We start from the raw sequence: 22,163 nt of genomic DNA, 5'->3' as shown, positions 1-22,163 counted from the left end.
GAGGGAGAGGTGTTGAGGGTCTGAAAAGCAAGAAGGTGTGAAACAGGCCTCTAGTAGAATGGATGAGTGAATACATTAGAGAAATGTAATGTGATTGCCAGGCAGCATGAAGGGACTGCTTGACATTAATATTGACGGATTTCAAGTAAGACCAGTCAGCATGATTGTCTATTCAACCATGTTCATCCCCGAGGGCCAGAGTTGGATTTAGCAAAATGTATTAGTTTCCTATTGCTGCCGTTACAAATCATCACAAATATTAAAACAACACAAAGTATTATCTTTTATCTTACAGGTTATATCTTACAGGTTATATAGGTTAGAAGTCTGACACAGGTCTCACTGGGCTAAAATTAAGGTTGCAGCAGGGCTGTGTTCCTTTCTGGAGGCTCTAGGGGGAGAATGTGCTTCTTGACTTTTCCAGCTTCCAGAGGCCATACACATTCCTTGGCTCATAGCCCCTTCCCCCATCTACCAAGTCAGGTAGAACAGGTTGAGTCCTTCTCACCCTGCATCACTATGACCTCTTGTTCTGCCTCCCTCTTCCACTTTTTTTTTTTTTTTTTTTTGAGATGGAGTTTCACTCTTGTAGCCCAGGCTGGAGTGTAACAGTGCAATCTCAGCTCACTGCAACATCCACCTCCTGGGTTCGAGCAATTCTCCCACCTCAGCCTCCTGGGTAGCTGGGATTACAGGCGTGTGCCACCATGCCCAGCTTATTTTGGTATTTTTGTAGAGACAGGGTTTCATCATGTTGGCCAGGCTGGTCTCGAACTTCTGACCTCAGGTGATCCACCCACCTTGGCCTCCCCTAGTGCTGGGATTACAGGCATGAGCCACCACACCCAGCCCCTCTTCTACTTTTAAGCACCCTGTGATTACACTGGGCTCACCCAGATATTCCAATTTCCCTATTTTAGGGTCAGCTGGTTAGCGACCTTAATTCCTCTCTACCATATGAGGGTAACATATTTACAGGGTTCAGAAATTAGTATGTGGATATTCTTGGGAGGCCATTACTCTGCTTACCATACAAAGGCTATGGTCTTGCCAAGCCAGTATAATGAAGTGTGAAAGAGAAAAAAAATAAGTTAAAGTTGTATACAAGGAAGCCTCCACAATTATTGACTCTGAACTTCAAACTATGTAAGGAGAGAAGTGAGAGCCTGAGGGGTGTGCAACAGTGAAAAGATGGAATCAATGAACTATAGGTCCCAATGATACCAAACAGTTGTTGGAACTGGTGTTCTAGAGGGAGTAAGGTAGAGAGGATGGAGAGTAGAATGCTTGAACTGTGGTGTAATAATGGAAGTGTAATAAAAAGTCTGATTCTGCTGGGCATGGTGGCTCACACCTGTAATCCCAGTGCTTTGGGAGCCTGAGGTGGGAGGATCACTTGAGCCTAGGAGTTCAAGACCAGCCTGGGCAACACAGTGAGACTCCATCTCTACAAAAATCTTTTTTTTTTTTTTTCTGAGACAGAGTCTTGCTCTGTTGCCCAGGCTGGAGTGCTGCCCAGGCTGGAGTGCAGTGGCGCAATCTCGGCTCGCTGCAACCTCCGCCTCCCAGGTTGAAGCAATTCTGCCTCAGCCTCCCAAGTAGCTGGGATTACAGGTGCCCGCCACCACGCCTGACTAATTTTTGTATTTTTAGTAGAGACAGGGCTTCACCATGTTGGCCAGACTGGTCTTGAACTCCTGACCTTGTGATCCACCTGCCTCGCCCTCCCAAAGTGATTACAGGCATGAGCCACTGTGCCCAGACTACAAAAATCTTTTAAAAATTAGCCAGGCTTGGTGGCACACACCTCTGGTATATGTTTACATGTACAGTAAGTCCTCAGTTAACGTGGTCGGTAAGTTCTTGGCAACTGCAACTTTAAGCAAAATGACGCACAGCAGGTCCTTGAATGACACTAGGTCATTCAATATCATTTTGCTGCAACACTGATGAGAAAAAAATTGGTTTTGCTACGTCATTTCACTTAAAGTCAGTTTCCAAGAACCTGTGGACAATGTTAAATGAGGACTTAACTGTATATACACGCACACACATCTTTGCCAGTAGAAGAAAATACTACAAGTCCTAGCTTCAAAAGTAAAACTATGTATCTTAACTTTTGAACTGACTCATATAGCTCATCACACACCAGCCTGAGAAAATATAAATAAATGCTTACTCACACTATTGACTTTATTAAAATCTGGCATGGTTTTCTTGAATAGCAATTTTAAATACACATTCCCTAAGATACAGCACCCTGAATTCCAAAGTGTACACTCGGTTATAAAGTGCACAAAAATTCACACAAAGGCTGCCTGTTACAACACAAGTAAAATGGCAAACAATTGGAAAAATCTAAATGAAAGCCCTGGCATGGTAGCTCACGTCTGTAATCTCAACACTCTGGGAGGCTGAGGCAGGAGGATTGCTTGAACTCGGGAGTTTGAGACCAGCCTGGACAACATGGCAAGACCTTGTCTCTACTAAAAATACGAAAAAATACTTTGGGAGGCCGAGGCAGGCGGATCATGGGGTCAGGAGATCGAGACCATCCTGGCTAACACGGTGAAACTCCATCTCTACTAAAAATACAAAACATTAGCTGGGCGTGGTGGCGGGCACCTGTAGTTTCTGCTACTCGGAAGGCTGAGGCAGGAGAATGGTGTGAACCCAGGAGGCAGAGCTTGCAGTGAGCTGAGATCGTGCCACTGCACTCCAGCCTGGGTGACAGAGCGAGACTCTGTCTCAAAAAAAAATAAAATAAAATAGCTGGGTGTGGTGGTGTGCATCTGTGGTCCCAGCTACTAGAGAAGCTGAGGTGGGAGGATCGCTTGAGCCCCGGGGGATGGAAGTTGCAGTGAACTGAGTTACAGATAGAGCCACTGCACTCCAGCCTGGGTGACACAGCCAGACCCTGTCTCTAAAAAAACATATAAAACAATAATAAGATAATAAATTGGGCATGGTGGCACCCACCTGAAGTCCCAGCTACTAGGGAGGCTGGGGCAGAAGGACTGCTTGAGCCCAGGAGTTCCAGGCTGCAGTGAACTATGATCAGGCCACAGAATTCCAGTCTGGGCGACAGAGCAAGACCCTGTCTAAAAAAAATTAAAGCAGTAAAATCCACAGAGACAGAATAATGGTTGCTAGGGGCTGAAGGGAGGGGGAAATGGGGAGTTGTTTAATGGGAGTAGTTTCAGTTTTGCCACATGAGAAAAGTTCCGGAGATGACAGACGGTTGCACAACAATATGAATGTAGTCAACACTACTGAACTGTACCTTTAAAAATGGTTAAGATGATAAACTTTATTTTTCATAAAACCCAGTTTCTGCACAAAAAGATAAATTTTATGTTATGTATACTTTACCACAATTTAAGAAAAAATTTAAATGCTCATCCCAACATTACCACGCCCCTCACCCTTAGCCAACTGGTGAATGTTAACTTATTTTTCAACGCCTAGCTCAAATGTCTCCTCTTGCCACGCCATCCCTTAGCTGACCACCCTTGTAGTTGGCCATCCCCTCTTTTATGCCAACACTATGCCCTGCACATACATTATACCTCTTACAGCACTTATCAAACCTAGTAATTATTGCTTTACAGATCCGTTTCCACCACTAGATTACAAACAACTTGGGGGCGGGGACCTTGTTTTACTCCTCTCTGTATCCCCTAGGCTTGGGGCTTGATAAGCTGAAAAGAATCAAGAAGGGCTTGATTAAGGTTCTGGCTCTTACGGACCTCATACTGCAGGGTCATCTGCCCCAAAGAAGAGGCATCGGGGTCTCCTGAGGTTTTAGAAATCTGGTCAAACATCCAGAGCTGCCGGGCGCGGTGGCTCAAGCCTGTAATCCCAGCACTTTGGGAGGCTGAGACGGGCGGATCACGAGGTCAGGAGATCGAGACCATCCTGGCTAACACGGTGAAACCCCGTCTCTACTAAAAATACAAAAAACTAGCCGGGCGAGGTGGCGGGCGCCTGTAGTCCCAGCTACTCCGGAGGCTGAGGCAGGAGAATGGCATAAACCCGGGAGGCGGAGCTTGCAGTGAGCTGAGATCCGGCCACTGCACTCCAGCCCGGGCGACAGAGCAAGACTCCGTCTCAAAAAAAAAAAAAAAAAAAAAAACATCCAGAGCTGACTCCCACACCCTACTGCGAGAAGAGTGCGAGAGCGCGCCTCAAAAGGCTACGCCTCAACAGTTCGGGTCACCAGGGGGATCTGGGGGCCACCCCCACCTCCACCCTGGGCCAGGTCGGTCAGGTAGACCCGCCCAGCGGCCCAGACATACCTTAGGTAATGAGCAGCCTGCTCTGGGCTCAAGGCCTCGGCTTCCGGAAACCTACGGGACGCCTCCATGACCCTCGGACTGGGTTCCAGTTACCCCGGCGGGAGCTTGGAGCTTGAATTTCGCGCACTCCCGCCCCGCGCATGCTCTGTGCGCCTGTGGCGAGGGACACAGCCAACCGTCGGCCTCGCGGCCGGCCAATCCGCGACCACGCGCTGCGACGCCACCGCCTGAGCCCCGCCCATGAGGGTAGGCGCCTGCGCCTACGCGCGCCTGGAGGTAGGGGGTGACCTCTGCCTTCGAAACACAGAGTGTGCTGCGTCACTCAGTAGTGCCTTGCGTTTCAACCCAATTCAAACCATGCTGCGGCCAATTCGTTCGCGCATGCGTGTGCTACCATTGTGCGTGTAGGAGACTGCCCGGTATGATCCCAGTCATTGTGGCGACCCTTGGAGATCTCCAACGCCTGCGTCCCCCAATCAACCCCGGCTCCACATCCACAGATACCTTCCCTTCCTTGATCGCCAGTACCTGGCACTGAACGTGCTTTGAATCCAAACACCCTGGGAGGCGTAGTCCCTGTGATTTAAACTCACATTGAAGAAGGCGCGGTGGTTCACGCCCGTAATTCCAGCACTTTGGGAGGCCGGGGCGGGCTGATCATTTGAGGTCAGGAGTTCAAGACTAACCTAGCTAACATGGTGAAAACCCGTCTCTACTAAAAATACAAAAAATTAGCCAGGCGTGGTAGCAGGCGCCCGCAGTCCCAGTCAGGTGGCTGAGGCATGAGAATCGCTTGGACCCAGTAGGTGGAGGTTGCAGTGAGTCGCGATTGCACCACTTCACTCCAGCCTGGGCGGCAAAGCGAGACTATGTCTCAAAAATAAAAATTTAAAAATTTAAAAAAGTCTGGGTGCGGTGCCTCACACCTGTAATCCTAACTTTGGGGAGGCTAAGGCGGGAGGATCACTTGCACTCAGGAGTTCAAGACCAGCCTGGGCAACATAGTGAGACCCCCCCCCATCTCTTTTTAAATTTTTTTTTCTTCTCCACAAGGTGTTATGCTGTATTTATTTTTTTAAAAAGAGTGAGAGAAAGAGAGAAGGGTCTTCAAGAATCTCAAACCTGGGAGGTGGAGGCTGCAGTGAGCCAAGATCATGCCACTGTACTCCAGTCTGGGCGACAGAGCAAGACTCTATCTCACACACACAAAAAAAAATTAAAGTTCTTATTTAAGAAATAAGTAGTTAGGTTCACATACTTGGTGTAATAAGAGGAGGACAAAAATAATTCAAAAAAAGAAAGAAAGACGTAGTGCTGTGGTCACCATTTCTTCAGAAGCACCAACTAAAATACAGTCATTTTCAAAGGCAGAGCCTAAAAAAAGGCAGAGCCTAGAGCTTAAGGAAATGTGATTAAGTGACTTGCTTGGGTGACACTAAATAGGAGGTTGTGGGCCAACAAAAATTGTCCTTGTTCATATATCGTTAAGAACACAGACATGATTCCTCAAGACACTAATTTAGCATTCAGTATTGGAAAACCCACCTATTGGCCCAGTCATACATCACATGTACAGAGAATTTTAAGCTTTTTATAAAATTCATAGACCGTTATGAGTTAAAAGGAATGTTGGAGGCCGGGTTCAGTGGCTCACTGAATCTGTAATCTCAGCACACTGGGAGGCCGAGGTGGGCAGATCACCTGAGGTCAGGAGTTCAAAACCAGCCTGGCCAAATGGTGAAACCCTGTCTCTACAAAAATTAACTGGGCATGATGGCGGGGGCCTGTAATCCCAGCTTCTCGGGAGGCTGGGGCGAAAGAATCACTTGAACCCGGGAGGCAGAGGTTACAGTGAGCTGAGATCGTGCCATTGCACTCCAGCCTGGTCGACAGAGCAAGACTCCGTCTCAAAAAAAAAAAAAAAAAAATAGGTCGGGGGGAGGTGGGGGATCTTGGAGAACATGGGAACATGGGCTATTTTCCTGGTTTGTATGACTTTAAGGCCTTTGTTAAGAGGCCTTTTAAGTATACTATTATCCCCATTTTTCAGATGTGTAAACAGGCTCAGAGAGATAAAGTGACTTCACCTAAGCTTCCTGAGCTAGGAAGCAGCAGAGCCAGAATTCAATACTAGGTCCGTATGGACACAAATCTGTGCTGTTTCGCTGTGTCACACTGGAAAGAAGAGGGCAGTGGTGGGAAATGAGGTTGATGAGGCAGTTGAAGGCCAGGTTATGAAGGAACTTGTTTACTCTGCTAAAGTGTTTAAATCACCTTTTCCTGGAGGCAAGCTTGGATTGGGCTGTGCTATGGTCTGAAGGTCCTTCAAAATTCATTTGTTGAAACTTAATCCCCACTATGGTGGCACTGAGAGGCGGGGCCTTTTGGGAAGTAATTATGTCATGAGGGATCCTACTTCATGAATGAATTAGTGCCTTATGAAAGGGCTGGAGGGAACTAGTTTAGGCCCTTTTTGCTCTTCTGCTTTTCTACCACGTAAGGACACAGTATTTCTTCACCTCCAGAGGATGCAGCAACAAGGCACCATCTTGGAAGCAGACAGCAGCCCTCAGCAGACACCAATCCTGCTGGCACCTTCATCTTGGACTCGTCAGCCTCCAGAACCATAATAAATACATTTCTATTGTTTATAAATTATGAGTTTGACAGCCAGGCGCGGGGGCTCACGCCTGTAATCCCAGCCCTTTGGGAGGCTGAGGCGGGCGGATCATCTGAGGTCGGGAGTTCGAGACCAGCCTGACAGAGAAACCCTGTCTCTACTAAAAATACAAAATTAGCCGGACATGGTGGCACATGCCTGTAATCCCAGCTACTCGGGAGGCTGAGGCAGGAGAATTGTTTGAACCTGGGAGGCAGAGGTTGTGGTGAGCCGAGATCATGCCATTGGCACTCCAGCCTGGGCAACAAGAGTGAAACTCCGTCTCGAAAAAATAAGAAATATATGAGTTTGAGTCTGTGGCATTTTATTATAGCAGCACAAAGGAGCTAAGGATGAGTCGAGTGTCCAGGCACCCTGGATACCCAAAGGATGAGTAGAATGAGAAGAGCAGAATAGGGGAGAAGATGTAGGAGAGAATTCTGCAGAAGGGAAAAGAGAGATGAGAGAACAAAAATCTTCATATTGAGTCTAGGGAAGGCCATGTCTAGTTGTGCTTTGGCTCAGGGGCCACCATCATCACTCATATCCTGGGAATTGTTGAGAACTGAAGATGAAGCAAAGCAGGCCCCTGGTGGTTGTTGCAGGCATGCCCCATTGTGGGCTGTGAAGAAAAGCTAAAGAGAACTCCCTCAGGAACCCTGGCTACCTCCCCCTGCTTCCCAGCTGGCAGTGGTGCCCAAAGGCCCTGATCACTGGGAAGGAAGGACCAACCCTCAGCTTGCCTGCCCTCTGGCTATTGGATTTTCTAAGCCCCATTTTCACACAGCTGTAGGGCTCCTCCTTTAAACTCCCCAGCTCTGGCTGTTCCTCCCCTCCCCTTCAGTCCTGTAGTCTGCTTCATTTGGGCCCTTCTTGGTTTCTTCTGGAGTCCCAGGTCTCAACCCAGGGCTCTGATGACCCAGAAAACTCCCCAGTCTAGGCTCCTAGTCCTCCTTTATAAATGGTCACCCAGGCTCACAGCCTGAAAATAAGAGAGAGATTGGGAGGATTGTGAGTGGGTAAATGGAGAGAATCAAAGAGAATCAAAATAATAGTTACTACTATATCCCTCTTATGTGACAGGCCCCATTCAAAACACTTTACATAGATTAATTCTCTGCTGTTCCTCATTATGCATACCTAATCAAGGCCTCCCATTCCCCCAGCATCTCTCAAGGGAATGGGGTTTATAAAGCTTCCCCAGCCAAGCGCGGTGGTTCACGCCTGTAATCCCAGCACTTGGGGAGGCTGAGGCGGGCGGATCACAAGGTCAGGAGTTCGAGACAAGCCTGACCAACATGGTGAAATCCCGTCTCTACTAAAAATACAAAAATTAGCTGGGTGTGGTGGCACACGCCTGTAATCCCAGCTACTCGGGAGGCTGAGGCAAGAGAATTGTTTGAACCCAGGAGGCGGAGGTTGCAGTGAGCCAGGATCTCACCACTGCACTCCAGTCTGGGCGACAGAAGGCGATTCCATCTCAAAAAAAAAAAAAAAGAAAAAGAAAAAGAAAAAGAAAAGAAAAGAAAAAAGTTCTTCCTAAGCTTGGTGCAGTGAATTACACCTGTAATGCCAGCACTTTGGGAAGTCGAGGTGGGTGGAGTTCGAGACCAGCCTGGCCAACATGGTGAAACCCCATCTCTACTAAAATACAAAAATCACCCAGGCATGATGTCAGGCGCCTGTAATCTCAGCTACTCGAGAGGCTGAGGCAGGAAGAATGGCTTGAACCCAGTAGGCGGAGGTTGCAGTGAGCCAAGATCATGCCACTGCACTCCAGCCTCTATAAGAGCAAAACTCCATTTCAAAAAAAACAAACAAAAAAAGCTCTCCCTAATTATTGTTAATTTTAAAAGGGTGATAATGGTATTGCTGTGTTTTTTTAAGGTCCTCATCTGTCAGAAATACATGTTGGAGTATTTTCAGACAAAATAATATGACATTTGCGACTTACATTAAAATACTCCAGTACAGAGGGAAAAAAAGGAGAGTATAGATGAACAAAGATTGGCAAAATGTTGATAATTGTTGAAGCTTATTACAGAGGTTCATTATCCTCTTCTCTGCTTCTGTGTATGATTGAACATTTCCATAATAAGAATTCTAAAAAACAAAACTTTTCAACCTAATCTGCAAATTACACTGAGTCATCTGCACTCACAGGCCGGAAATAAGATAATGAGGCTTTGTGGGAGGGTTCAGAATGCATAAATGGAGAGATGGATGAGGCCGAATAAGAACAATAGCTATTACTTAGATAGCACTGGATTGCCAGGTCTTGGTCTAAGCACTTTACATACACTGTCTTTTAATCCTTAACAACAACCTTGTTAGACTGTGTGTACTATTATCATCCTCCTTTTACAGATGAGGAAACTGAGGCACAGAAAGACTGAATAACTTACACAAGTTTACACAGCTTGTGAGTGGTGAAGCAGGACTCCAAACCCAGGCAGTCTGGCTTTCGACTTTTTGCTCTTTAACACGATGCTAGTTAGATATAGAAAGCAGCTGACAGGTGAAGAAAAGGATTAATTCATCCATTTACTTATTCATGTATTTAGTAAATATGTGTTGAGCCTTTACAAGATGGGCAGGCAAGGATCCAGGTGCTGGGGGTAGAGTGGTGAGCAAAACAGACAAGTGCTTGCTATCAAAGAGCTTAAAGTTCCGTGGGGAAGATGGACTTGAAACAATAATCACACAAACACTTGGAAAATTACAAACGTGAAGAGGGCTCAGAAGGAAAACTACAGGCAATTATGACAGCATACCATGAGGTATCTGACCCAATCTGGAGGGCTGGAAAAGGTTCTTCTCAGGAAGTAGCATTTGAGCTAAGAGCTGAAGGATGGGGAGGAGTTAACCAAACAAAAAGGGAAGGAAAGGGCATTTCAGGCAGAGGGAATAGCATGACCAAGGGCCCTGGGGCAGGAGAGGGCTTGATGTGTGTGAAAAACTAAAAAGGCTAAGATGGTTGGAGCAAGCCTAGAAGGCCGAGTTGAAATGGTTTTTTGGACTCCAGTCTAATGCCACAGGTAAGGGAACTGCCAGTGGGAAAGAAGGAAGTGACCAGTCCAAGGTCAGACCCTGCACCTGTGACAGAAACAGGACTCAAACCTAGGTACCTTCACTCTCAACCCAGCATTTTTTCCAGCACACATCATGGCTTCCCTGTATATGAGGAGGGAGTGCCAGCAAAATGTTGCTTTTGGGGACTGAGAATGGAAGAGTGTTTTTGATAACCAAATGAAGTCTTCGCGGGCAAGGAGATCAAGAGTGGGTTTGGGGCTGAGCGTGGTGGCTCATGCCTGTAATGCCAGCATTTTGGGAGGCCGAGGTGGGAGGATCGCTTGAGCCCAGGAGTTTGAGACCAGCCTGGGCAACATGATGAAACCCCATCTCCACAAAAAACACAGAAATTAGCTGTGTGTGGTGGTGTGTGCTGTAGTCCTAGCTACTCGGGAGGCTGAGATGGGAGAATCTTTTGAACCCAGGAGTTCGAGGCTGCAGTAAGCAGAGTCGTACCATTGCACTCCAACCTGGGTAACAGAGTGAGATCCTGTCAAAAAAGAAAAAAAGGAGCTGAGAGTGGGTTTGGGGCAGAAAAAAAGATGAAAGTGATTATAAAGAGTAATCATTTATTTACATATTTATTTTTGAGACAGGGTCTCTGTTGCCCAGGCTGCAGTGTAGTGGTGTGATCTTGGCTCACTGTAACCTCAAACTCCTGGGCTCAAGTGATCCTCCAGGCTCCGGTGATCCTCTCACCTCAGCCTCTTTAGCAGCAAGGACTACAGACACCTGCCACCACATCCACCTAATTTTTTTAATACTTTGTGGAGACAGAGTCTTGCTGTGTTGCCCAGGCTGTTCTCCAACTCCTGGGCTCAAGCGATCCTCCTGCCTCAGCCTCTTAAAGTGCTAGGATTACAGGTGTGAGCCACCAAGCTCTGCCAACAGTAAGAATTTGTGTTTCCCAGATACCTAATTAGGCTTCTCCCACCCCATTTCTAGCTAGGGTTCTTATAAAGTAGGTGAGATTTGGGGGTAGGGGATAGAGGATTGAGACCGAGGGTTTAATCTCCCAGGGGAAGCAGGAAGGAGGAGGAAAGCAGCGGGATGGAGGCTGCCCCAGCCAACAGTCATCTGCAGCTCTGCCAGCAGAGGGAGCCAGAAACTGAATTTCCTGAGAATGGCAGCTGGCCTGGCCTCTGGGATGGATAAACACTTATTGGAAATTAAGCAAGTCAGTCCAGGATGCTGTGGAAATGACAGGGACTGGGAGGAAGGGAGGGAGCCAAGAGTTAGGATTACCCGCAGGGTCTTTGCCCTAAGTTTCACGTTCTTTGATGACTGCCTTCTAAACCTGCCTTTTCGGGTTTGGGTGAAGTGGGCAACAAAGGGTAGAGAAACCTTCGACAAGGCAGTCCCACTGCACAAAACATGGCATCCTCCACTCCCTTTGGGTTACCTCACTGACTCTCAAGACCCCACAATTCTGTCTCTAGCCTCATCCTGTCTCCCGAGATTTGGACCTGGATGGCAAACTGGCTACAGGACATGTCACCCTGGAAGCTCAAACTCAACATGGCACTGAACTCACCCACTCTCCCCTAGACCTGCTCTCTCAATAGTTCCCATCTCCATGAATGGCACTACCAACCCCCCAAGTGATCTAAGTCAGAAACCAGGAGGTGTCTTTGAGGCCTGCCTTATATTTGCCCCTCACGTTCAATTCATCAGTGAGTCGTGTTGGCTCTACCTCTAAAATACATCCCAAATCCAATCACTTCTCTCTGTCTCCACTGCCACCATGGCAGTCTCTGCCACTATTCTCTCTCACTTGGACGACTGCACTAGCCTCCTGGCTTGTCTTCCTGCTTCTATTTGTGCCTTTCCCCCACTGTCTGATCTCTACCCCAAAACCAGAATCATCTTTCAAAAACACCAAACTGATCATGACATGGCCCTGTCTAAATCCTTCAAAGCCTCCTCATTTCCCTCAAGATCAAGTCCTGCCTCCTCACCATGGCTTACAAGGCCTTCCTGATCTGACCTCTGACTACCTCTCTGGCCACATCTCACTTCTTCACAACCCCTACACAAACATGCACATGCTCTCTTCTCAAACTGAACAACTTCCAGCTATTCAGATCTTGCCTTCAGGCCTCCTCACATGCAGTTTCCTCTGCTTGGACTCACCCTTTTCACCTCACTATTGTCTGTTCACTCCTCTTGTCTCAGTGCAGGTCTCCCTGCTTCCAGGAACCTTCCCTGATCCTTCTCAACAAGTCATCTTCTGTGATCCCACATCCTGCCTTTACCACTGGGTTTATTCCATGGAATGTAGCTGCCTGGTTACCTGTCTGGCTCCACCATGATCGTGTGAGCTCTGTGAAGAACATTTCTGTCTTTTTCACAGTTACACCCTCACAGAGCTCAGAATGGTCCCTACACATAATGACTGACCAATAAATAGTTGTTAGATGGATGGATGGATGGGTAGATGATTTGTCAATTAGTAATCCTAAAGGAGAGCACTGGGTGCTCTGTTAGAGAACTAGAATGAGGCGTTGGGTGGGAATGATATATCCAAAGACATAATGGGGACCAGGAACCAGAGAAGTGGGGAGGGCCAAGCATACCCATCCCAGCCACTTCTCTTGCCAATACTACCCCTGTCTCCCTTTTATACCTGCCTCCAGATGGACCTGGAAGTAACACCCAGGAACTAGGCAGCCCTCTTCTAGTCCCTTCCCAGATCTTGTGCTAGGACAAAGCTACCCATGCTTGGCTGAGAGAGGAACAGGCTACAGCCAGAGCTCAGTGTCACTGGACTCTCCAGATGCCCTGTACCCACTTGTTCCCCAACTCAAGGACATTTCTGGGAGCTCCCCATGAGCTCTCCTGTAGCTTCCTTATCCTCTTCCTGCAGCAGCAGAGAAACCCTCCCTACGTAGCATGGGTGCCTCTCCCAAAACCTGGGGTCAAAGTTTCTCCCTGGTGCCAGCCCAAGAAGGGACTCCAAGTGGACATCTAATCCAAATAGGTGTGGCCTTTTTCCCTTCCTCTTTGGCACTAAAAGACAGGTAGTAAAAAACTACAGGCTCTTGAGGGCAACAGGAGGGAAGTGGGGGCGAGGGTGAAGTTTTTCTATAGCCCTTCGAAGGTCTTGGCCCCCTGCCCAGATCTGAGTCAGGAACTGTATGTTTCAGAGAACTGGCTTCCCAGCCATCTGCTCAGAGCTTAAAGAGCCTAGGGGCCCTCATGGGATGTTCTGTTCAAATTAGCCTAAAAGGGCAGGGTGAAGACAACACAGCAGGAGGGGCCTTGACAAGTCTGGGCCTCTGAAGGTGTGGAAGGAAGGGGCAGATATATGACACTAGGGCACCTTGAGGGCATGGTAAGTCCCAGAACAGAGAGCTCCTCTCACAGCTCAGTTCCACTGATCTTAGAACCATGTCTTCCATCCTTTGTGGGCAACTAATTTATGCCAGGAACTTTCCCCACAACAAACAAGATGTTCTCTTGTACCAGTTGAAGGAACCAAGGATTAGAGAGGTTAATTGCCTTGCACGAGGTCATGCAGCAAGTACACAGCAGATTCAAGGAGACTGGGACCTGTCCTCTAGTGATTGGTTGCCAAGGCTGCTAGAAAATGATTCTCCCCTTCAGTGAGCAGATAGGCAGCCTGAGGATAATAGCCAGGAGGGGATACAGAAAGTCACACTCCTTTTGCACCTAGGACATAGCTTGTTCCATCCAGGACAAAACAAAAACAAAAACAAAAACATGTCCTTATTCCTTTGACACACACTGTCTCTGGGTTTAGAAATGGGTCAGGCACTAAGGTCAGGTTTTACATGTGGAAAATCTTAGGGTGAAGACAGGAAAAGACTTTCTCACAGTCAGAGTGTAAGAGAACAGTTCAGATGAATGGAGCTGTCCAAGAAGCCAGGCAGATATGCAAGAGAAAGACTGACAAGGAAACCCTCACTCCTAAAATCCCCCACAGCCATGAACATTCACATGAATTGAAAAAACATTCCTCAGCCAGGTGCAGTGGCTCACGCCTATAATCCCATCACTTTGGGAGGCCGAGGCTGTGGATCACCTGAGGTCAGGAGTTCGAGACCAGCTGGGCCAACATAGTGAAACCCTGTCTCTACTAAAAATACAAAAATTAGCCAGGTGTGGTGGTGCACACCTTTGATTCCAGCTACTCAGGAGGCTGAGTCAGGAGAATCTCTTGAACCCGGGAGGCAGAGGTTGCAGTGAATCGAGATTGCAACACCGCACTCCAGCCTGGGTGACAGACTCCATCTCAAAAAAGAAAAAAAAGAAAAGAAAAAGAAAAGAAAACCAATCCTCAGGCAAAATTGCTAGGGGGTAGGTTTGGGGACTTGCAAAAGTAGGGGGCCTTTGGGGCCAATCTTTAGTTCACCAGGGGTTCTCAAGTCTGCATTCATGTGAGACTCACTGGGGATATTTTAAATAATAATTATATTTGCAATATATTTATCTGACAAAAGACTAATATCCAGAATATATAAAGAGCTCCTACAAATCAATAATAAGATGACCACCCAAGAATATGAGCAAAAGAGTGGAGCAGACACCTCATGAGACAGGATATATGAATGGTCAATAAGCATATGAAAGATGATCAACATAATTTGCCATTAGGAAAATGTAATTTAAAACTAAAAGGACATGCCACTGCACACCCATGAGAATGGCTATAATTTAAAAGACAGACAATACCAAGTGTTAGCAAAGATGTGGAACAACTGTAAGTCTCATCTTTTGCTGGTGGGGGTGTAAATTGGTACAGCCACTTTGGAAACCAGCAGTTTCAAATAAAGTTAAATCCAAAAATTCCACTCCAAGAGAAATGAGTACATGTGCTCACAGAGAGACTTGTACAAGAATGTTGATAGCAGCTTTGTTCTAATAGCCAAAAACTGGGACCAACACAAATGTCCCCAGATGTCTGAATGGATGAACTTCGGTGTATCCATACAAGGGAATACCACTCAGCCACAAAAAGAAATGAACTACTGATCAGTGCAATTATTTGGATGAAGCTCAAGGGCATTATACTGAGAGAAATAAGGCAATCTCAAAATGTTACATACTGTTTGATTCCATTTCTATGAAGTTCAAGAACAATCAAAATGAATCTATGATAGAAATCAGAACAGTGTCTGCCTCTGGCAGGGGTGAAGGACAGTGACTGGAGAGATGGAAACGGTCTATGTTTTAATGGGGCAGTGGTTATGCAAGCACCCACGATATCACAATTCATTGAACTATACACTTAAGGCCTATGCATTTTACTGTGTGTAAATTATGCCTAAATGTTAAGACTTACGCCCAGGCCTCACCCTGAATTAAATCAAAGTATCTAAAGGTGGGACCTGGGCAAGGGCATTTTCAAAATCTCCCCAGGTGATGCTAATGTGCAGCCGGGGGTGAGAACCTCTGATAACATTACTACCACCTTTCCCTGGCAACAGTCCCTCTCAGCCTCCTGTGTTCTGGAGACTTTTCAGAGATGCCCATCAGAAAAAGTCTCTCCCACTATCACAAGCAGAGGTAGGCAACAGGGGACAGAAGGTGAGTGAGGGTAAGTGCATACCAATATATCTCAAAGGTTGTTTCATATCAAAACATGAAGGCACTGAATTTTACACTTTAAAATAGTTAAAATGGTCAATTTTATGTTGTATAAATTTCATCTCGATTTTTCAAGTTAAAAATAAATCAGCTGGGCATGGTGGTACATGTCTATAGTCCCAGCTACTCAGGTGGCTAAGGTGAGAGAATCACTTGAGCCCAGGAGTTTGAGACCAGCCTGGGCAACACAGTGAGACCCTATCTCAAAAAACAAAAAAATGACCAAGAACTTCCTTAGTTTTGATGGCTGCACATATTCCATTGTAAAGGTGTACTTTATGTAATCAGTCCTCTATTGAAGGATATTTTTCCCAATCTTTTGCTGTTAAAAACAGTGACAGCTAGGCATGGTAGCTCACACCTGTAATTCCTAGCACTTTGGAAGGCAGAGATGGGAGGATCGCTTGAGCTCTAGAGTTTGAGACCACCCTGGACAACACAGTGAGACCCGTCTCTACGAAAAATAAAAATAAAAACATAGTGACAATAAATATTCTGGTATATGCTTTTTTTTTTTTTCTTGAGACGGAGCCTCGCTCTGTTGCCCAGGCTGGAGTGCAGTGGCGCGATCTCGTCTCACTGCAACCTCCACCTCCAGGGTTCAAGCAATTCTCCTGCCTCAGCCTCCCTAGTAGCTGGAATTACAGGTGCCCACCACCATGCCTGGTTAATTTTTGTATTTTTAGTAGAGATGGGGGTTTCGTCATGTTGGCCAGGCTGGTCTTGAACTCCTGACCACAGGTGATCCTCTGCCTCCATCTCCCAAAGTGCTGGGATTACAGGCATGAGCCACCACACCTGGCCTGGTACATGCATTTTTAAAAAAAAATATATGTGAGGCCGGGCGCGGTGGCTCAAGCCTGTAATCCCAGCACTTTGGGAGGCCGAGACGGGCGGATCACGAGGTCAGGAGATCGAGACCATCCTAGCTAATACGGTGAAACCCCGTCTCTACTAAAAAATACAAAAAACTAGCCGGGCGAGGTGGCGGGCGCCTGTAGTCCCAGCTACTCGGGAGGCTGAGGCAGGAGAATGGCGTAAACCCGGGAGGCGGAGCTTGCAGTGAGCTGAGATCCGGCCACTGCGCTCCAGCCTGGGCGACACAGCGAGACTCGGTCTCAAAAAAAAAAAAAAAAAGAAGATACATGTGGGGAAAAAGCACATGAAAATATTTTAAGCATCATTAGCCATGAAGGAAATTTTTCGTAAAGTAAAACCACAATAAGATAGTACTACGTATGTATTCGAATTGCCAAAGACTGACCTTCACAGACAACAAAAGAAAAAGATAAATGGGGCATTATCAAAATGAGGAAGATGCAAAAGCGGAAACCCCTGAAAAAACCATCAGATCTCGTGAGACTTATTCACTACCATGAGAACAGTATGGGGGAATCTGCGCCCATGATTCAAATTATCTCCCACTGGGTGCCTCCCACAACACATGGAAATTATGGGAGTACAATTCAAGATGAGATTTGGGTGGGGACACAGAGCCAAACCATATCATATCTGATAAGGGATTAATATCCAGAATATATAAAGAACTCTTAAAACTCAACAACACCAATTTTTTTTTAAAAACAGTTGAAAGATGGGCAAAGCACTTGAATAGATATTTCTCCAAAGAAAGTATAAGTGGCCAATAAACATATGAAAAGATGTGCAACATTATTCATTAGGGAAATACAAACCAAAACCACAATGCAATACCATTTCATACCCATTAGTATGGGAATTGTGAAAAACAAAAATGGAAAATAACAAATGTTGGTGAGAACGTGGAGAAATCTGGAACCCTGTGCATTGCTGGTGGAAATGTGAAATAATGCAGCCACTGTGAGAAACAGTTAGGCAGTTCCTCAAAAACTGAAGCATACAATTACCATATGATCCAGCAATTCCACTTCTGGGTTTATATCCAAAAGAATTGAGAGCAGAAATTCAAATGGATACTTGTATACGTTCATAGCAGTATTATACACAGTAGTCAAAACATGTAAACATTCCTAGTGTACATCAGCAGATCATGGATACACTAAATGTTGCATATGCATACAATGGAATATTAACAGGCATAAAAATGAAATTCTGATACATGCTAAAATGTGGATGAACCTTGAAGATATTATGATAAGTGAAGTAACCCAGATACAAAAGGACAAATATTTATGATTCCTCCTATATGAGATACCTAGAATGAGAAGATTCATGGAGACAGAAAGTTGAATAGAGGTTATCAGGGGTTAAGGGCATGGGAAATGGGGAGTTATTTTTTAATGGGTACTGAGTTTCTGCTTGGGAAAATGAAAACATTCTGGAACTGGTTAGTGGTGATGATTGCACAGCATTGTGAATGTACTTAATGCCAAGGAATTGTATATGTAAGAATGGAAAAATGGTAAATAAATGTATTTATTTATTTACTTATTTGAGATGGGACCTCGCTCTGTCGCCCAGGCTGGAGTACAGTGGCATGATCTCAGCTCACTGCAACCTCCACCTCCTAGGTTCAAGTTATTCTCCTGCCTCAGCCTCCTGAGTAACTGGGTTTACAGACACACACCACCATGCCCAGCTAACATTTGTATTTTTAGTAGAGACGGGGCTTCACCAAGTTGGTCCGGCTGATCTCGAACTCCTGACCTCGTGATCTGCCCACCTTGGCCTTCCAAAGTGCTGGACTTATAGGCGTGAGTCACTGCACCTGGCCTCAAAAAACTGCTATGTATATTTCATCACAATACAAATGTTTTCTAAAGATGGGCCTTAATATGAGTTGGCAAGGATGTGAAGCAACTGAAATTCTCATACACTGCTCATGGGAGTGTAACATGACACAAACCACTTCAAAAAACATTTTGGCAATTTTTATAAAAGTTAAATATGCACCTACCATATGACCTAGCCATTCCACTCTTAGTTATTTGCCCAAGAGAAATGAAAACATTGTCCATAAAAATACTCGTATGTGAACATTCACAGCAGCTTTGTTGTAATTGCCCCAAACTGGAAACAACCCACATGTCTATCATGGGTAAATGGATAAGCTAATTAATGCTTATCCATACAATGGAGTACTACTCAGCAATAAAAAGAAGAACCTAAACTATTGATACACGCAACAACATAGATGAGCCTCAAAATAATTATGCCAAGTGAAAAGACACCAGACCAAAACGAGTACATACTGTTTGATTTCTATTTATTTCTATTATTTAAAAATCTAAAAAATGCAAATTAATCAATAGTCAGAGAATGCAGATCAGCAGTTGCCTGGGAATAGGAGTGGGGATGGGAGGGGCTGGAGTGAGGGATTACAAAGGCACATGAGGAAACTTTTGTTGATGATAGACATGTTCACTATCATAGTTGTGGTGGTTTCTTTGGGTGTATACATGCATGAGAATTGTCAAACCGTGTACTTTAAACACTTACTATTCATTGTACGTCAAGTATTTTCTCAGTAAAGCTTGCATTTTGGTTTGTTTGTTTTGTTTTTTGATCCTCCCACCTCAGGCTCCAGAGTAGCTGGGACTGCAGGTGCGGGCCACCATGCCTGGCTAATTTTGTTTATTTTTATTTGTAGACATGGGGTCTTGCTATGTTTCCCAGGCTGGTTTCAAACTCCTGGGCTCAAGCGATCTGCCCATCTCAGCCTCCCAAAGTTCTGAGATTACTGGCGTGAGCCACCGCACCTGGCTGGTAAAGCTGTTTTAAAAATAAGTTTAAGGCTAGATGTGGTGGCATAGGCCTGTAATTCCAACACTACTACCATGAACTGTTCATACATGTCTATCCTCCTTAGTAATCTGGGACCGGATGCTGGGGACGTGTGTCTCAGTTCTCTCTTCATAGACTCATCTCCCACTCCCACATTTGCAGAACTAGAACCACGTACTCTGTGATTTCATTTACTATATGCTAAAGCCGTTCTTACAAAACAACAGAGGAAAGATCATTCAATATATTATGGTAAGAACATCAGTTAGCTAACATTTGGGGGGGGGAATATAATTTTTTCCTATTCATTCTATTTATCTGTATCAACCCCAAGTTAACACAAAATTAAATACATGTTATTAAATAGAATTGAGTATCTAATAGATCTTTGAACTGATAGCAGCTTTCTAAGCCTTGAAGGAACAAGAAGAAATTACAAGAGAAAAGATCAACAGATTTGGCTATATAAAATCCTGAAAGTTTGTACACTGAAAAATACAACCAAAAGGAAAATAACCAATTGGTATGACAAAGGATTAATGTCTATATTTTATAAAGCGCTCATGGAAATCTACCAAAAAACATGTCCCCAAAGATAAATGGTCAGAGATACTTCACACGAGACGAAATGGAAGGAGTAAACAAGCATGTGGCAAAATATTCAACCTCACTAGTGGCTTTTTTTTTTTTTTTTTTTTTTGAGATAGAGTTTCCCTCTGTCGCCCAGGTTGGAGTGCAGTGGCACCATCTCAGCTCACTGCAACCTCTGCCTCCAGGGTTCGAGCGATTCTCCTGCCTCAGCCTCTCAAGTAGCTGGGATTACAGGTGCATGCCACCACACCTTGCTAATTTTTTGTATGTTTAGTAGAGATGGGGTTTCTCCATGTTGGCCAGGCTGATCTTGAACTTTTGACCTCAAGTGATCCGCCTGCCTCGGCCTCCCAAAGTGCTGGGATTATAGACATGAGCCACCGCACCCGGCCTAGTGGGGATTTTTAGTGCAAGTCAAAATAATTACATTAGCAAAAGTTAAAAATAGGTGATTATCAGGATGGCACAAGTGTAGTAAAATTGCAAGGATCCTCTGAGAAAGGCTTTTTGGCAATACACATACGCTGCTACAAAAGCATTCAGACCCTTTGACATAATGCTCTCTTTCTAAGGGTTACTGCCAATCACTCCCCTGAATTAATCACAGACGCACCACTTCTCCCACATCTGAGTCTCCAGCCCAGATCACACACCTGAGCTCAGGACTGGGTCTATAAGATATCTCCAGGCTGATGTTCCCCCGCACCCTCAGCCCTGTGTCTCAGACTCATCTCCTCATCTTCTCCTCAAGCACACTCCTCTGCCTCCTCCTTGTTCCGGTGAATGCATCACTGAGTCACCAAGCCAGAAACCTGGGAGTCATCCTAATTACCTCCTTGTCCCTCACCCCTGCACATTCATCATTTCCCAGTCAGATCCTGCCAATACTCCATCTGCAATGTCTTTTGAGTCTTTGAGCCCCCTCCTACTCAGCCCCACAGTCACAGATCTAAGTCTCAGTCTCCTGTTTCTTGCTTGTATTGTTGACAGAGACCTGACCCATGTCCTCCAAGCCACACACATTTCCTTCAAACTATTCTACATGGAGGAGTTTGAGTTATCTTTTTAAAGCACAACACTGATTTTGTCCTCCTTAAAATCTTTCAACAGCTCTCCATTGTCTACCCACAGGCTAAAGTCCAAGATCCTAAAGATTTAGCTGCCCTCTGTGTTACAACCTGCTTCACCACCATTTTTTCTCTGATAAGCTTCTCCTAGCTTTCCCTCCCCACCCCCGCAGCCTGCTTCTCATATTATTATTTGTTCCTTGAGAGCAAGAACTAGATCTTAATCATCTCTGCATCCTCAGTTCATAATACAGAGCTTGACACAGAGTAAGCACTCAATAAGTGTTGGTTGAAGGAATAGATTTATTCTAAGGAAAATATTCAACTGAAGGAAAAAGCTGTTCACCGTAGCAACATGCATAATAGAGAAAAAGTACAGAAAGCTAAATATCCAACAACAGAGAACTTGTACTAATTGTGGGGCATCCATTAATGGAATATGATACAGCTGTTAAAATAGTAATTATGAGGATTATGTAGCAACTTGGAAAGTGTTTCTAATATAATAAAAACAGAATACAAAATGGTCTGCATGCTAGGACTAAAATTATGTAAAAGTATGCATGCACACAAACCGATCAGAAAGAGAACAGGAAGAGGAACAAATGAATACAGATGATGTGTTTAGGGTGTTTGGGGAGGTACTGTTTGCGATTTACTTAGCTCTTTCCAAATTCCCTTTATTGTTGTTAGAATGTCGTTTGTGCATAAATACAAATTGAGAGAGAGAAATATACTGAAAAAGATGCTTTGATTTCCTCAAGTCCTTTGATAACCTGTGGCATAAAAACAAACCATTCACCTGGGAGGCAAGAGACAAGCCCCCTCATCCCCAAACGGGCTGTGTGATCTTGATTAAGTGAGATCTGCCGCTCTAACCAGCCATTTCTCCTATCCTCTCTAGCTGGAAAACACATGGTTATCCCCCCACTCCCACAGCAACTCCTCCACCATTTCTGTTGATTGTACCATCTTCCCAGTGCTCTCAGATTAAAAACCTCAGAACCAACTTCCATTATCTCATCACCTTCACCTTCTCTCTACTCCTAATCGATCCTTTCCAATAATCTCTTATAACATGCTTTATTGTGGATCGTATCCCAATTTTAGACAAGGAGGAGTTCCTGCCCTCCTAGTTAATAC

The 22,163-nt window shown here is 45.3% G+C and overlaps 1 protein-coding gene across 1 annotated transcript in view; it reads right to left on the bottom strand.

Moving 5' to 3' along the window:
* ERCC6L (ERCC excision repair 6 like, spindle assembly checkpoint helicase) overlaps positions 1-4,455 on the bottom strand; it is a 43,671-nt gene extending 39,216 nt beyond the window's left edge. The window contains exon 1 of the mRNA XM_023202121.1: positions 4,299-4,455. Within this exon, the coding sequence (XP_023057889.1) occupies positions 4,299-4,366 (68 nt within the window). The 5' untranslated portion in view covers positions 4,367-4,455. The remainder of the gene's footprint in view (positions 1-4,298) is intronic.
* Positions 4,456-22,163: the final 17,708 nt, after the last annotated feature.

This window comes from Piliocolobus tephrosceles, chromosome 12, assembly GCF_002776525.5.
Source record: "Piliocolobus tephrosceles isolate RC106 chromosome 12, ASM277652v3, whole genome shotgun sequence".
NCBI classification, from domain to species: domain Eukaryota; kingdom Metazoa; phylum Chordata; class Mammalia; order Primates; family Cercopithecidae; genus Piliocolobus; species Piliocolobus tephrosceles.
This window is presented reverse-complemented; position numbering and strand designations above follow the sequence as displayed.